At 33.2% G+C, this 16,013-nt stretch overlaps 1 protein-coding gene across 3 annotated transcripts in view; it reads right to left on the bottom strand.

Annotated features, from left to right (window-relative positions):
• The window catches only part of LOC111515381 (uncharacterized), a 239,453-nt gene that overhangs the window by 75,157 nt on the left and 148,283 nt on the right, over nucleotides 1-16,013 (bottom strand). For 2 of the 3 annotated variants that reach the window (XM_074174676.1, XM_074174674.1), the window contains exon 4: nucleotides 10,205-10,370. In XM_074174676.1, coding sequence (XP_074030777.1) covers nucleotides 10,205-10,370 — 166 coding nt within the window. Of the gene's footprint in view, nucleotides 1-2,830; nucleotides 3,497-10,204; nucleotides 10,371-16,013 lie in introns of those variants that run through there. The other variant, XM_074174675.1, reaches the window with a different exon arrangement.

The raw sequence follows: 16,013 nt of genomic DNA, 5'->3' as shown, positions 1-16,013 counted from the left end.
CAACTTTCAATCAAAAACTCGCCGATTCGTCGACTGAATGGCTACGATTTGATGAAAAAAAAAACAAACTCCACCACCTCTACCATCACGGTCCATACGTATCAAGTTGAAGTTAGGTATAGTAACAAATTTATCTGGATAGTCTGGAGCGAGCCATGTTTCCGTGACACCAATTATTGAGATTTTGTTATTACTGATAGAGTCTTTGAAATCACCAAAACAATTATTCAAAGAACGAATATTCACGTGACCGACTCTTACATTGAGTTTTTTTATTTACCGATAGAAGGAACGCCATTAACATATTTAATATATATGTTATCCTCGCCATTTTGCTTTCGTTCATTAAATTGCAAGAGAACCTTTTTCAAATATTCACGTTGAAGAATTGTCTTATCGGTACTGATCTGAACGTTGAAGCTGAAATTTTTTATTTTATGTTTATTTTTCAATACCATATAGACGTCTTCTCGTCTATTCAGAATTACTTTCAGTGGTGATGGTTGAACACCACTTTTTCCAATCCTGAACGTTTTTATATCTTCAGTATTTACTGACGGGGCAATAGCTCCAATTATATCTTTGGCATTTTTCATATCGGAGTCTTGGCCATCATCCTTCAGTTTATATATGATTATATTTTTTTCTTTTCGTTGTCTTTCCGAAATTTCAATTATGATGGTTTCAGCATTATCAGAGTATTTGTTCCCCTTGATTTATTCCTGCAAACCTTTCACTAGTACAGTGAGATCCTTGATCGCCGGAGTTAATTCGCGGCAATTGGCACACTCTGTACCCAGTGCGATAACGGGTTCGCCGCCCATGAGTTGTCTACAATCCTCGCATTTATAAAATGTCCCTTCCATGCTAGTAAACACAGCACTTTGTTCTTTAGACATTACAAGGCATTTGTAGTGAAAAAGTTTTAAACAAAAATTACACTTTAGGCCTGGCGCTCTATCATTTGTAGTTTTTGTACATTTTTCACATTTCGCTGACATATTCATTGAATTTCTTATTTTCCACTCAAAATCGAAATACAACAATGAAAATAAGTGGTGCTATGTGTATAGATTGTAGCACAAAAGTTTTGGGTTATCGTTGGTATAGTATAGTTATATAGTTTCAAATGAGTACGGCACAATTTCTCACACGTCTACACTCACTTTGGTACGCCTCTGGTAGGATTCCCAGTTGTATTGCCAGATGTGGTAATTTATGTTAATTGCAGGCCCTTTTATGGTTCAGACACAGAATATCGGAAATGTTTAGTCCCAGTACACTGTATCAATTTTAGATATTATTCAATTTCATCAACTCAGGACCCGAAACTGACTTTATTTTTCACAAAAAATATTCGCGGAACTTTTACTGTCACTCTGATGTGAAATTTGAAATTTTCTATCGATAAAAACCACTAAAACTCCAATTTCTGACGGAACTCTATCGACGCACGTGCGTTCACGAAATACTTCAAACAACTATAAATATAATAAAGAATTCAAAAATATGGCACTAATACAATTAACCTTAACCTACCTACGCCTGCGAAAAATATCTTAAAATGTAAACACTGAATGGAATTTCACATAATAATTGCTGTTCCGTGGTATAAACTTGTTTAAAATAAACTGATACAACGTTCTCTGCCTTATGACAGATTACTAAAATGGCTGCTCAGTGAATGTTTATAAATTAATCATTAATATCAAGTTTACAACTGGTTATTGTTCTCAATGTATTTTTAAAATGGTGAATGAATGTTCAGTGAGTTTTCAATCACTGAGAAATTGAAATGTCTCTCCTGGATTCCTTCTACCAGAAAACAGGTTCAGTGAATGGTGGTTTGAGTTTTATAAAGGATTTCTAAATACCTTGAACTTTTCCTTGTTGGTACGGTGAATTGATCTGGATGTTTTTTTTAACTCCAATTTTCCCAATTGGTACTATGGGTAAGTTCAATTATCTGCTTTCCACTATATATTTATTTATAATTGAATCTATATGTATTTCAATAGGTTTGATTCATTAATTCTCAATTTTAACTAAATTTTCAAAACTTTCAAAAATTTCACATGCTTCTCGTTCCAGCGTTGATCATCGACTCCCGTTAGCGTCCCCTTTCAACCAACTCAAAATCTCCTTGGCAACCAATTTTGGAAAATTCTAGATGCTGTCAAAACCTTCTAATTTGTAAATTCTGGCACCTCAAACTACTCAAACTACACTTAGTTTATTAACCATTTGTACTCATAAACAAACTCTAATATCTAATATTTACAATATTGGTTGTCTTATAACAATTCATGTACTCTATTTTACAAAATTAATTTTTGAAATTTGCATTTGGCAAAATTAATGAGCTCCTCTCCAATTCTCTCACCTAGTAGGCTAGACAATATTTTTGCTGCATGGTTTTCTCATATACTGAGTGTTTTTCCTTTCACAACTTAAAACTACTTTCAAAATATTGATTTGGATAATTTTGAATAAAATTGTAATGTTATTTTGTTTTCTGATATTGATCTAAATGGTTTTATTAATTTGTTTTTGTGTTTCAGGAAAATATTTAGCTGGTGACTGATCTTGAGAATGAAAACATTTCAACTAAAGTATTATGATGGAATCGGCCGATACTTGATGAAAATCCATAACTAACGTATTCCAAAAACACTTTATTGTGAGATTTTCACTAAATTGTTTTACAAAAACGCAACACGTGTTTCGCCATACAATGGCTTCATCTGGCGTGTTTTTCCACGCCAGATGAAGCCATTGTATGGCGAAACACGTGTTGCGTTTTTGTAAAACAATTTAGTGAAAAACTAAAGTATTTGTGCAAAGTTATGAAATTTGATGAGTGTACATTGAACAAAATTTTTCGATGGAGTCATGACCATCTCCGATGAAGTTGTTTTTTTAATATCTGTGGTTTCATAGGAGCGAATCATAACAAATTATGCATCAATGAAATCAGAATGATAAAAACAATGTATATAAAACAATATGGCGCCCATTATAGAAAAAAAAAGTTGATGATTATTGCCAGAAGACAAAACATCGGATAGTAAATCTGAACATGAAAACTTGTAGCTAAAAAAAAAAATCAATGAAAATGTGTTTTGGTTTGAGCTATGTTTTCAAATAACGCTAGAAAAAAATAAAAACGAAAATTCCAATTTTCAGTGTTTTCCGGAAATACTCGGAGTTTTCCAAGTTACAAAACAGTATTTTGTTAAGCACAAAAAAACGCAACTTTGTCCCAATTCAAACTTCGACGTATATCCTGTAGATTAGGAGATCCTAATGGTGGGGGTTGAATTTGAATTTCCCTGTATATATAACTATTCAAACTCCACATCTCAGTGCAAATTTCCATTCTGGTTTGAATCTGATGCGAAAAATATTGAATGAATGAAATCCCCGTCGAAGTAACATCAAATGCGCCAGTCCCCAGTTCAAATCTCAACTTCATTTTTTTATTGCGTCTCCAAAACTAAAACAAAACTGGAATGCAACCGCCGGTCACAGTGTACCACCAATAGCTCTAGTTCTTTTTTGATTTCAAGATATCGTGTTCGTTTTGGGGCTAAGGTCAAAGCCGAGCTCACCGACGATATAGGTTCGATTCACATCCAAATCTTTCATCATTCACCCAAATAAAAATAAAATTTACAGGTGGCGCTGACATTCGATAGATTCAAAATTGAATCCATAGGTGGCGCACAACAAATGAACAGTTTAGAGTTCAATAACAGTTTAAATTCCGTGATTTCAAAAATGACCGACGACGGGCCACATCCGTCACGTGGTTTCTGTTCAGGACGCGCGTGAAGTTGGAAATTCGTACCCGCTTTATTTATTTTCTGTCCTCTATATGCAGAAGTGATAACTTCAGTTTTTGTGAAATTACTCTTTTATATAAATAATGCTCATGTACTGTCACGTTAATTCGTGGGGTCACGGGACGGTAAACATGAGATCAATTGCCTACCCTAGAATCTGAGTTGGAGGTTATTTATTCTTGTACGGATGATCGTACGTTAACCGCCCTATAAACCATCTGATTTGTACCGCATGTTTAGAAAAATTAAAAATGGTTCTATATAAATCTGAAATAGAAATGTTATAAAAAGATAGTATTATATTTTTTCTCAACAAACAAAAAACAAATTTTATATTTTTTTAACGATATTTTATGTGGAGGACTCAATACTTTATAATGTATTTTGGGTTTATACCCTTCCACAATCTGAAAAACAAAAGCTAAATCAAAAGAGATTCCGCTGAAGTGTAGTAAAAAAGTCACCCCGAAAAGTTACTGCGTAATATAAACTACTGGAAATTCCTATTAGTAAGTAACTTGTAATATTCATAAATGTTGCCTACAAATTAAAAAAAAAACAATTGAAAAAATTAAATATTACTGCTTAGTTTCCTTAAGTGGTTAACGTTTCGGAAAACAATCCTTTTCCGTTTTCAAAACCTGTATTCCCTATAAAAATCTCGCTTCAAACAATGATATTTCTAATTCCAATCTTTTGACACAAGTCAAAAGAATGGAATGTCCAGATGTTACACGCGACAGTCTACATGAACACATATACTGGATGTTTTTTGAGAGTTTAGTTCTAGTTGCTAGTTAATATTTCTGTTTTCAACCTCTCTTCTAAGTAATGGCAACCAAGTACGATCCATTTCCACAGAACTATTCGAAATACAATTGTTACCTGCTAAAAGAATATTCTATGGCGTGATCATCAGATGATTTTAGAACATGTTCCATCCTGCCATCTGTCTTCTCCTTATATATTCACGATGTTCATTGTCTTGAGGTTTCACCTATATCACTTTTTCCACAAAAACAAGGTATATTGTATCTTTCGTTCTTTCAATTGTATTTTCAGGTTTAGTTTGTGTCAAAAGAGACGTAATGGAGTGAAACAAAAATCATGGAAAAATTAGTAAACTCAAAGAATCCGCATATATTTATTCAGCTTGCCATCAGTGAGAAAAGAGATTTAAAAAGGAAATATAAACCTTAACTGAACTGAATTCTCAAAAAACATTCAGTATATGTGTTTAGTAGACTGTCGCGTGTGATATCTGGACATTCCATTCTTTTGACTTGTGACAGAAAAATATTATTTTCCAAAACGTTGACCATTTAAGAAAGCTAAGTATCAATATATAATTTTTTCAATTGATTTTTTTTCAATAAGTAGGCAAAATGTATGAATACAAGTATACAAGTTACTGACTAATTGGACTTCACTTCACTTCTTCAGATTCTCTATTGATGTAGCTTTCATTTTTTTCAGATTGTGTAAGGTTATAAACTAAGAACAAAGAGTATAAATCAGATTTTGTAAAAGATAAGTTAACGTCTGTAATGCAAACACAAGAGATTATATTCATGGTATGCACACATATAAAAAAAAAAACTGAATTGAGAAAATATGACCCTGCAAGGATTCGAACCCGTCTCTCCTGTTATCGAAACAGGGGCATTCACCAACTTCGCTGTTGGAGTCATCAAGCAGAATGACAGCCGAATCACATCTCCAATTTAGTCTTTTGGGGTGTTAGTAGTGTTCAAGTCAGGTTTCTTTATTAGGTTTCTATATTAAGGATTCTTTCGATTTTTCCAATTTTATAAATGAAAAATCATTACCTCCAGGTTATATTCTGATTAGCCTCGATGTGATTTTACTTTTTAGCAATATAACTATGAATCTAGTGGAGAAAAGTGTTATCAAAAGATGGAATGATATAAATAAAAAATGTTCAAAAAACCAAAAAAAATTTATTGAAATAATTGGTTTCATCTTCAACTCGAGTTATTTCTCTTTCGAAGGTAAAAACTATAAACAATTTCTTGGTACACCAATGGGAGCTACTGTTTCTCCTATTATAGCTCAATACGTAATGGACGATCTTTTTGAGAACATACTTCCCAAATTGAGTTTTGAAATTATTTTTTTATGTTGACGATGTCATCTGTGCAATACCTTGTGACAAATCTAATGAAATTCTTGATGTTGTCAATAGATATGATAGAAAGTTACAACTCACTATCGAAATAGAAAATAATCAGACCCTTTCTTTTCTTGATACAAGAGTTATCCGTAATACTGATAATTCATTGATTACTGATTGGTATGTCAAACCTACTAATTCAGGAAGATATATCAATTACTATTCGTTTCATGAAAAATCAGTTGAAATTGATTTAATACCCTGTTTGAAAAAAAAAATAGAAAAATTAGTACACCCTTTTTAGACTTCTTAGAGACATATAATTCAAAAATTCTTATCCCAGAAAACTTTTTAATGAAATAATTTTGAATACTGGCAGTAATACAAATTCCGATGTAATCAACAGAAATGTATGTAATGATAGTTCACCTATCAATATTTCTCATAAATCCATACCTAACCTTGGAAATTTATCTTCGAATATCATAAAACTTTTTCATAATGAACAAAATATCAAAATATGCCAAAAAAATATTGAAACTATGAAGAATTTGACAAATAAATTGAAAGATAAAACGGATACTAGAAAAAAAGTCAAATGTGATTTATAACATTCCTTGTAACAATTGTAACTTGGATTAAATTGGAATAACATCTAGAATTCTTGATGATAAAATAACTTCACATAAAACTGATATGAAGCTTAATAAGAAATGATGTGCATTAGCACAACATTCAATAGAAACAGGACATAAACCAAATTACTCTAATATCAAAGTTTCACAACAGAAAAAATATTTCCAAACGCCTTTTTCTTGAAATGGTTGAAATTAATAGGTCTTCTGATTGTATGAATGAGAAAACTGACATTGAAAATCTCAGCAGTATATACAATAACTTACTGGAACTATATCAGAAACATAATAATAATGAAAATTGTATCAATCAATAACAGTTTTTTTAGAGTCAAAAATTATAAAATCATCATACCCATTGAGAAATGACATTTATGTGAAGGTATGACATTTGTCAAACCCACAAAAAATCCTATACATGTTTAACTTTTTCCTCAATTTATATGTTCAATTCATTGTTTTTCACTCATTTTTACTGTAAGTATGATTTGTAATGTTATTCAATGGCGAAAAAATTCACAACTCATTAAATTATAGGCCCTGAAGAAGCTTCCCATCAGAAGCGGAAGTTCGGCAAAGTAGAGCAGAGTTTCAGTTTTTGACTGGGAGACCCCGTTGTTATTATGAAAGAAACCTGACTTGAACACTACTAAAACTACTAATATATATATATATATATATATATATATATATATATATATATATATATATATATATTGATTGATGCAACTAATTTGGTCATCCTGTTGTCTCAGCAACAACAGGATGACCTGCTCAGTTTGAGGAGTGCCAGAAGATGACAGTACTACCAACTGTCGAAAGCGCTCGCAGATAATAAATAGAAGATATAAAGCTTAAAATCCTTTTTGTAGAATTTCATATTGAAATATATATATATATATATATATATATATATATATATATATATATATATATATATATATATATATATTTTGAATGATGCAACTAATTTTCCTTTATTTTCAGTATTTTAAAATTGAATTTCACAAAAAGGATTTGAAGCTATATATCTTCTATTAATTATCTGCGAGCGCTTTCGACAGCTGGTCGTACTGTCATCTTCTAGGCACTCCTCAAACTGAACTTGTCATCCTGTCGTCTGCCTCTTTATACGGTCCGAACGTCTCAACTCAGGTATTTCAGGTACTTTACGTAAATTTGCCTGTATTTGTACTGCATCAGGTACTATTCTTTGTGTTAGATCTTCTCTAGGAATGTGTATGGTTTTGTTTAATATATTGAATGTGAAGTCTTGTTGTGTTTTGATTTGTACTTGTTCCTCGATAAGTGATTTATGACTGTTACATTTATGAATGGTCAAGTTTTCCCAAATGCCCCTGCGGTTTCCTTTGTTGACTTGTTTTATGAGTTTTATGTTCTCTGGTGGGGGGAAATTATGTTTGTTTTGTATGTCGTGTGTTGCGAGGTTTGATTTATATACTATTGGATTTATGTATGCCTTTTTGCTCATTGTACCTTTGGATCAGTTTTTTCTTGGTTTGGCCGATATAGATTTTGTCACAGTCCGAGCATTGTATACTGTATATCCCGTTTTGGTATTTGTCTTCTTATTTTTCTTAGTTGTTTATTTTTTTGTTATCTTCGTCGTTGGCTTGTATATGATGTTGATGTTCAGTGGTTTGAAGACGTTTGTTAGTTTTTTGGTTTGGTGTCCTACGTACGTAATGCTGTCCATCGTTGTGTTGTTTTGTCTGTTGGGGTGCCTAGATCCTTGCTCTGTATTTTTTGTTTGATTTTGTTTTCTAGTTCATCTATTGTCTTTTGGGTGTATCAGTTTTCGTTCGTTATTTGGTGTATGATTTTCCGTTCTTTCCATTCTATATATGAATGCGCAGCCAAACCAAAAAACTAACAAACGTCTTCAAACTACTGAACATCAACATCACAGACAAGCCAAACACGAAGATAACACAAAAAATAAACAACTATGAAAAAGAAGAAGACAAAGACAAAAACTGGATATACAGTATACAATGCTCAGAATGCAACAAATTCTATATCGGCCAAAACAAGAAGAAACTGATCCAAAGGTACAATGAGCACAAAAAGGCATACATAAATCCAATAGTATATAAATCAAACCTCGCAACACACGCCATACAAAACAAACATAATTTCCCCCCACCAGAGAACATAAAACAAGTCAACAAGGGAAACCGCATGGACATTTGGGAAAACTTGAACATCCATAAATTTAACAGCCATAAATCACTTATCGAGGAAGAACAAGTACAAATCAAAACACAACAAGACTTTACATTCAATATATTAAACAAAACCATACACATTCCTAGAGAAGATCTAACACAAAGAATAGTACCTGATGCAGTACAAATACAGGCAAATTTACCTAGAGACCTTCCTAGAGAAGATCTAACACAAAGAATAGTACCTGATGCAGTACAAATACAGGCAAATTTACCTAAAGTACCTGAAATACCTGAGTTGAGACGTTCGGACCGTATAAACAGGCAGACGACAGGATGACAAGTTCAGTTTGAGGAGTGCCTAGAAGATGACAGTACGACCAGCTGTCGAAAGCGCTCGCAGATAATTAATAGAAGATATAAAGCTTCAAATCTTTTTTGTGAAATTCAAAATTAAAATACTGAAAATGAAGGAAAATTAATTGCATCATTCAAAATATATATATATATATATATATATATATATATATATATATATATATATATATATATATATATATATATTTATATATATATAAAATAAATAGATAATTACTCTTTGATCATTCCCATATTGATTTCAATTTAAGTTGTGGTTTGACCAATCAACCGACAACTGCGGTAGCAGAAATTTGGAAAGCTAACCTGAAATGCCATCGGAAAACGAATCCACATGTTTAGAAAGGTTAATGCAGTCAAGCTGCTGAAAAATAATTCCATGAAAATAAAAAAATAAATAGATAAGTACTCTTTGATCATTCCCATATTGATTTCAATTTAAGAGCCACCGGTAGACAGCTGTTTCAGCCTATTGGGCATCGTCAGTACCGGGCAGGCGGTCCTCAATTGAAGACAAAATGAGAAAAACCAAAAAAGTACTTGATAAAAATAGCTGCGTAAACGCAAGCGAAACATAAGTGGAACCACCTATTGGTGTGACAGCCAAGTCAACTTGTCAAGTTTTTATGTCAGTGTTGGTGGTTTGACCAATCAACCGACAACTGCGGTAGCAGAAATTTGGGAAGCTAACCTGAAATGCCATCGGAAAACGAATCCACATGTTTCTAGAAATGATATGAAATCTAGAAAGGTTCATGCAGTCAAGCTGCTGGAAAATAATTCCATGAAAATCAAAAAATACATAGATAGTACTTTTTGATCATTCCCATATTGATTTCAATTTAGCTAATCTTTCATATGAGTAATTTCAGTTTCATACATATTTTTGATATATTGAGTAGCTACAGTCCTCTGACCTAAGGAGATGTATTGTACAGCAATTTTACTCAAAATCAGAAACGATGAACTGAATATTTTCATTGCAAAAAAATAAAGAACGCTTTTTTCGTGTAGTTAACTCACCAGTTAATGAACAATTATCAAACATCAAACCCTCAATATTACGGCAATTTTTAGCAATCGCGTCCAAGCCAACCTCTGTGACTTTTGAACAATTTTCAATTCTTAGTTCTTTAATATTTTCACCACTTGGTCCTTCAGCTAAACAAACAAGACCATCATCAGACACCTGCAATAAAATCAGAATTATACGCTTCATCAAGGTATTGTTTCGATCTAATAGAATTTGACAGATGCATTTGAGTTGAAGGCCATGATCATTATTTTTCTTTATTTTTTCAACATGTATAAGCGGAGAGGGAATGTATAGATAGATAGATGAATCTTTATTGTCTGAAATGTAATACATTTTGTCGACAAAGGGTGTCAATTCAAAAATTACTTGATATAAATCGTAATATACATCGTGGTATACCAAAAGACTAGAATCTGTATGTAAATATTCTTCCAAAATGTAGAAGCACTTTCCCAAAACAAGATTCTTTACTGATTTTCAAAATTAATTTTTTTTAAGTTCATTAATTGATGTAATATATTTTGGTAGATGACTATATATGTATCTACATCTGTAGACTTGAGATTACCTGATCAAAGATGATGTGGGCAATGGAAGGTCAAGTTTTTTATCGCTACGCGTGGACCTTTCTGTATGGCTTTAAAACTTTTTTATGTTTGTGAAATAAGCAGTTTCTAAAATGAATACTTCAAATATTGTCAATATTTTATTTCTACACGAGTCACGCACCCTCAATTTGAATATTATTCTCAAAGCTCTTTTCTGGATAACGAATATACTCTGAATATCTCGTGAACTTGAATTTTCAACAGCAATAACTGCATAATATTCACTAAGGGAGAGCCATCTTCGGTATGACTCTCCCTTAGTGAATAGTATGCAGTTATTGCTGTTGAAAATTCAAGTTCACGAGATATGACATTTATGGCAAAGCAACCGGAATATAATTTCTTTTTCAAAACAGTAATTTGCGTATCAAATTTTAAATTACCATCAATGAATATAGCGAGAAATTTAGTTACTTTCAATCATGTATTCACCTAGTTTTACTTGTTTTAAGTCCCACTTTATTGTTATAAGACTTGAATATTACTGGAGTTTTTTCTCCACACCAAACCGTTATTTTGAAACCTCGAACACCAAGTGATCATCTTCAAGAGAAAGATCAAACTGTCGAAACACGTGTCGGTTAGGTGTAAGGAAAAAACTCCAGCAATACTCATTACTATACCAAAGGTTCCAAACAGTGTATCACAAGTTATCAAATTTGTTTTAGAAACATTTAGAGATAGTATATTGCATTCACACCATTTTTTAAATTTTTTGTAAATCTGAGTGAATAGACCGAGTCAAAGTACCAGGATCTTTATTACCTACGCCAAAGTACCATGGTGTCATCCGCAATCAAGGTTAATGCTCCACATATATCAAGTTTCGCCATATCGTTAATATATAGCAAGAATAAAATTGGGCCTAGGACTGACGCCTGAGGAACTCCGCGAAGAATTTTTCCCTCATCTTAATATAATTTTTTGACTTCTATCAGTAAGATAAGATCTGAACCACAATGGAAGAGTTTTTGCAGCAAGATTTGATATTCCACGCAATTGAATGTGTGTGGGTGTGTGTGTTGTGTGTGTGCGTGGGCATTTGTAGCCATGCGAGGACTTTCGTCCGTACCGGATAGGTCTTGTGAGAACAGTTTATCATGCGAGGACACACACCCCGTCCTCGCAACCTTTTGACTTCATTTTAGTAATCTACGTATTATTCCGACCTCAGATGTACCTATAAATCAAAAATAGACGATGTCCTCATAAGACCATGTTACTACGGACACTCAGTTCACCTAACACACCGCTAGGCGTGCAACTATCGATTGATGAACACAGTCCTACCTAATTTCTGCATATCCTCCGAGGACACACAAATTCAAAAATTCACACAAATGCAAATGAGATATCTGCCTTTGAGAGGCAGTATCTACACACATCTTCTTAGATGTGTGTAGATACGAGGACTCTGAATATATCAAAAAGCAAGTGGAATATTTCAAATAACATCACATTTTGTATTGAAGACATAATTTGTGTGACGATGCGAGGACTTCATTTGCATTTGTGTGAGGATGCGAGTACCTCAAAGTGAAAGTTGGGATTCACGGCTTTTTCATTTTCATATTTCGCATATTTCTACACGAGTCACGCACCCTCAATTTGAATATTATTCTCAAAGCTCTTTTCTGGATAACGAATATACTCTGAATATCTCGTGAACTTGAATTTTCAACAGCAATAACTGCATAATATTCACTAAGGGAGAGCCATCTTCGGTATGACTCTCCCTTAGTGAATAGTATGCAGTTATTGCTGTTGAAAATTCAAGTTCACGAGATATGACATTTATGGCAAAGCAACCGGAATATAATTTCTTTTTCAAAACAGTAATTTGCGTATCAAATTTTAAATTACCATCAATGAATATAGCGAGAAATTTAGTTACTTTCAATCATGTATTCACCTAGTTTTACTTGTTTTAAGTCCCACTTTATTGTTATAAGACTTGAATATTACTGGAGTTTTTTCTCCACACCAAACCGTTATTTTGAAACCTCGAACACCAAGTGATCATCTTCAAGAGAAAGATCAAACTGTCGAAACACGTGTCGGTTAGGTGTAAGGAAAAAACTCCAGCAATACTCATTACTATACCAAAGGTTCCAAACAGTGTATCACAAGTTATCAAATTTGTTTTAGAAACATTTAGAGATAGTATATTGCATTCACACCATTTTTTAAATTTTTTGTAAATCTGAGTGAATAGACCGAGTCAAAGTACCAGGATCTTTATTACCTACGCCAAAGTACCATGGTGTCATCCGCAATCAAGGTTAATGCTCCACATATATCAAGTTTCGCCATATCGTTAATATATAGCAAGAATAAAATTGGGCCTAGGACTGACGCCTGAGGAACTCCGCGAAGAATTTTTCCCTCATCTTAATATAATTTTTTGACTTCTATCAGTAAGATAAGATCTGAACCACAATGGAAGAGTTTTTGCAGCAAGATTTGATATTCCACGCAATTGAATGTGTGTGGGTGTGTGTGTTGTGTGTGTGCGTGGGCATTTGTAGCCATGCGAGGACTTTCGTCCGTACCGGATAGGTCTTGTGAGAACAGTTTATCATGCGAGGACACACACCCCGTCCTCGCAACCTTTTGACTTCATTTTAGTAATCTACGTATTATTCCGACCTCAGATGTACCTATAAATCAAAAATAGACGATGTCCTCATAAGACCATGTTACTACGGACACTCAGTTCACCTAACACACCGCTAGGCGTGCAACTATCGATTGATGAACACAGTCCTACCTAATTTCTGCATATCCTCCGAGGACACACAAATTCAAAAATTCACACAAATGCAAATGAGATATCTGCCTTTGAGAGGCAGTATCTACACACATCTTCTTAGATGTGTGTAGATACGAGGACTCTGAATATATCAAAAAGCAAGTGGAATATTTCAAATAACATCACATTTTGTATTGAAGACATAATTTGTGTGACGATGCGAGGACTTCATTTGCATTTGTGTGAGGATGCGAGTACCTCAAAGTGAAAGTTGGGATTCACGGCTTTTTCATTTTCATATTTCGCAGTTCTGAATGTTTTTCATGTCTACTAAAAACTGCTAAAGACTGAATGGTTAATAGTTCAGAGGAGCATTTTGTTGTTCACATTGGGAAAATCTGAGTAGAAGAATTTTTAGTAGGGCCCAGCCTCAGGGATGACCAAATAAATAAATTGAAAAACTCTCGGAAGCGGCTAAGTTAGAAAATCGAAAACTTCACTTGGGTTCAATCTTAGGTTTTCACATTTTGCATGCAATATCTTCAGGTCCAACTTTTCACCGTTTTCTAACACTTTGAATTTTTTATCTATTCTCTCTGTTCATTTCTGGTAATGTGTTTCACTAAAACCAGGCCTGTCCCTGTAATATCGGGGACGAATGTTTTTAGAGTCGAACTTTTCGTCTGAAAACAACTGGTATGTTCTTGTTATACATTAATAAAAATAACAATTTTCTATGCTTGTCATAGCTTTCTTGAGCAATTCAAATAAACTGTACCTAAGCTACATCAACAAGAAAAAAAATTCACCTGAAATATTTACACTTTCAATAATCAATCAGAGATTGGAACCGAAAAAAGCAATATAATTGAGCAAATGTTGAAGAATGACAAACCAAAATCAGTTTGATTATTTTTTCACGTGTCAAAATGTGACGTTTTACATATTTTAATCAATAACACTGGTTTATTCTGGCCAGTTGAACAAAAATATGTATTTACATGCTACCATCCAAATTGGTGAAATAAATAATCTTTCCAAATACCACTCATTCTTCAAATTTCATCTGATAATTTCTAGTTTTCATCACTCAAACTCGTTTATTTGGCAAACACCTTCAAACAAACCTAATCAAGGTTACGTTGTAGAACATGTTCAAGAGGTAGCAAAAACGTATGTGACTTTCTGGAACTCCAACTAGCGTTTCCCGATATGACTAATAACCAGTCCCTGCAAAGCTTACTGTTGAATCATCTGAAAATAGAACTTTCAACTGGTGATGATCAACTGTATTACCGAATATGCGCCAGACTAATTGACAATTATGAAACAACAAGTATATCTGAGGCACCAGTCAATATAATAATAACATTGATGCTCTTCAAACATGACTAAATCTCTGGTGGAACACCAAACTCTTACCAAAATGCAAAATAGATGAACACTTCAATCTAGGAGACCACTATTATATCTTCATGTAGTCATTGTCCACTGTGGATCTGGTGTTGAATCTGGTTATTATTACGCATTGGCCAAAGACGAAACGGACGGGTTTAAGTTTGACGTTAGTTGTGTCACTAAATATTCTGGCGATATTTCGAATTTATTGAAGCCTACATTTTTATTTATGGAAGAGAGGATATTGGCAGATCAAGATCTTCAGATGATGTGGTACTGCAGGTTTTTCCGGATTTTCCTGCAATTGAAAAAGCAAATGCGCCACGGTAATCAATCAAGTCGCCCCGGAGTGCCCATTAATTTTTGTTGTTTCATAATTTGTATTACTTTCGTTTCATTGTTAATTAATAAATTAATTGATGGATGTAACCGTTACTAGTACGTGGTAGGAAATCATAATAAAGAAATGAGAATTGAAACTTTCTATGGTTTTTCCCATTTTTATTTGTAACTAACGTTACTGCAGTTTCGTCCTCAAAGGACATTTTCAAACTTATACAATAAACTAACAATGGTTCATTACCTTGAAAATGTCCTTATAGGACGAAACTGCAATAACGTTAGTTTCAAATAAAAGTGGTAAAAAACATAGAAAGTTTCAATTCTCATTTCTTCATTGAATAATAAATACTTTTGTACTCATAACATCGGTTTTCGTGGAAAATAAAAATTTATGAACAGTGATTACACAGGTGATGATAATTTTTTGATAATTTTACCTAGATACACTAATCTTTGTTGCTGTAAGAATCTCACGAGTGGACGAAGTACATGAGTGGGATTTTTAATAGCAACAAAGACGAGTACTAATTTAGTTGAAATTATCGAAAAAATTATTAACACGAATGTAATATGACGTGATTTTTTTAACTATTTCGTGAAATGTTGAACACATATTATGTGATACTTCACAGTGGCATCAGTGTCATCTTGACAACCAAGTCAATACAATAAAACAACGCGCAAAAATTGTCGCTG

The sequence above is a fragment of the Leptinotarsa decemlineata genome, unplaced genomic scaffold, assembly GCF_025532065.1.
Source record: "Leptinotarsa decemlineata unplaced genomic scaffold, Ldec_3_MD MMD2_tig00000690_RagTag_RagTag, whole genome shotgun sequence".
In the NCBI taxonomy this organism is placed as follows: domain Eukaryota; kingdom Metazoa; phylum Arthropoda; class Insecta; order Coleoptera; family Chrysomelidae; genus Leptinotarsa; species Leptinotarsa decemlineata.
This window is presented reverse-complemented; position numbering and strand designations above follow the sequence as displayed.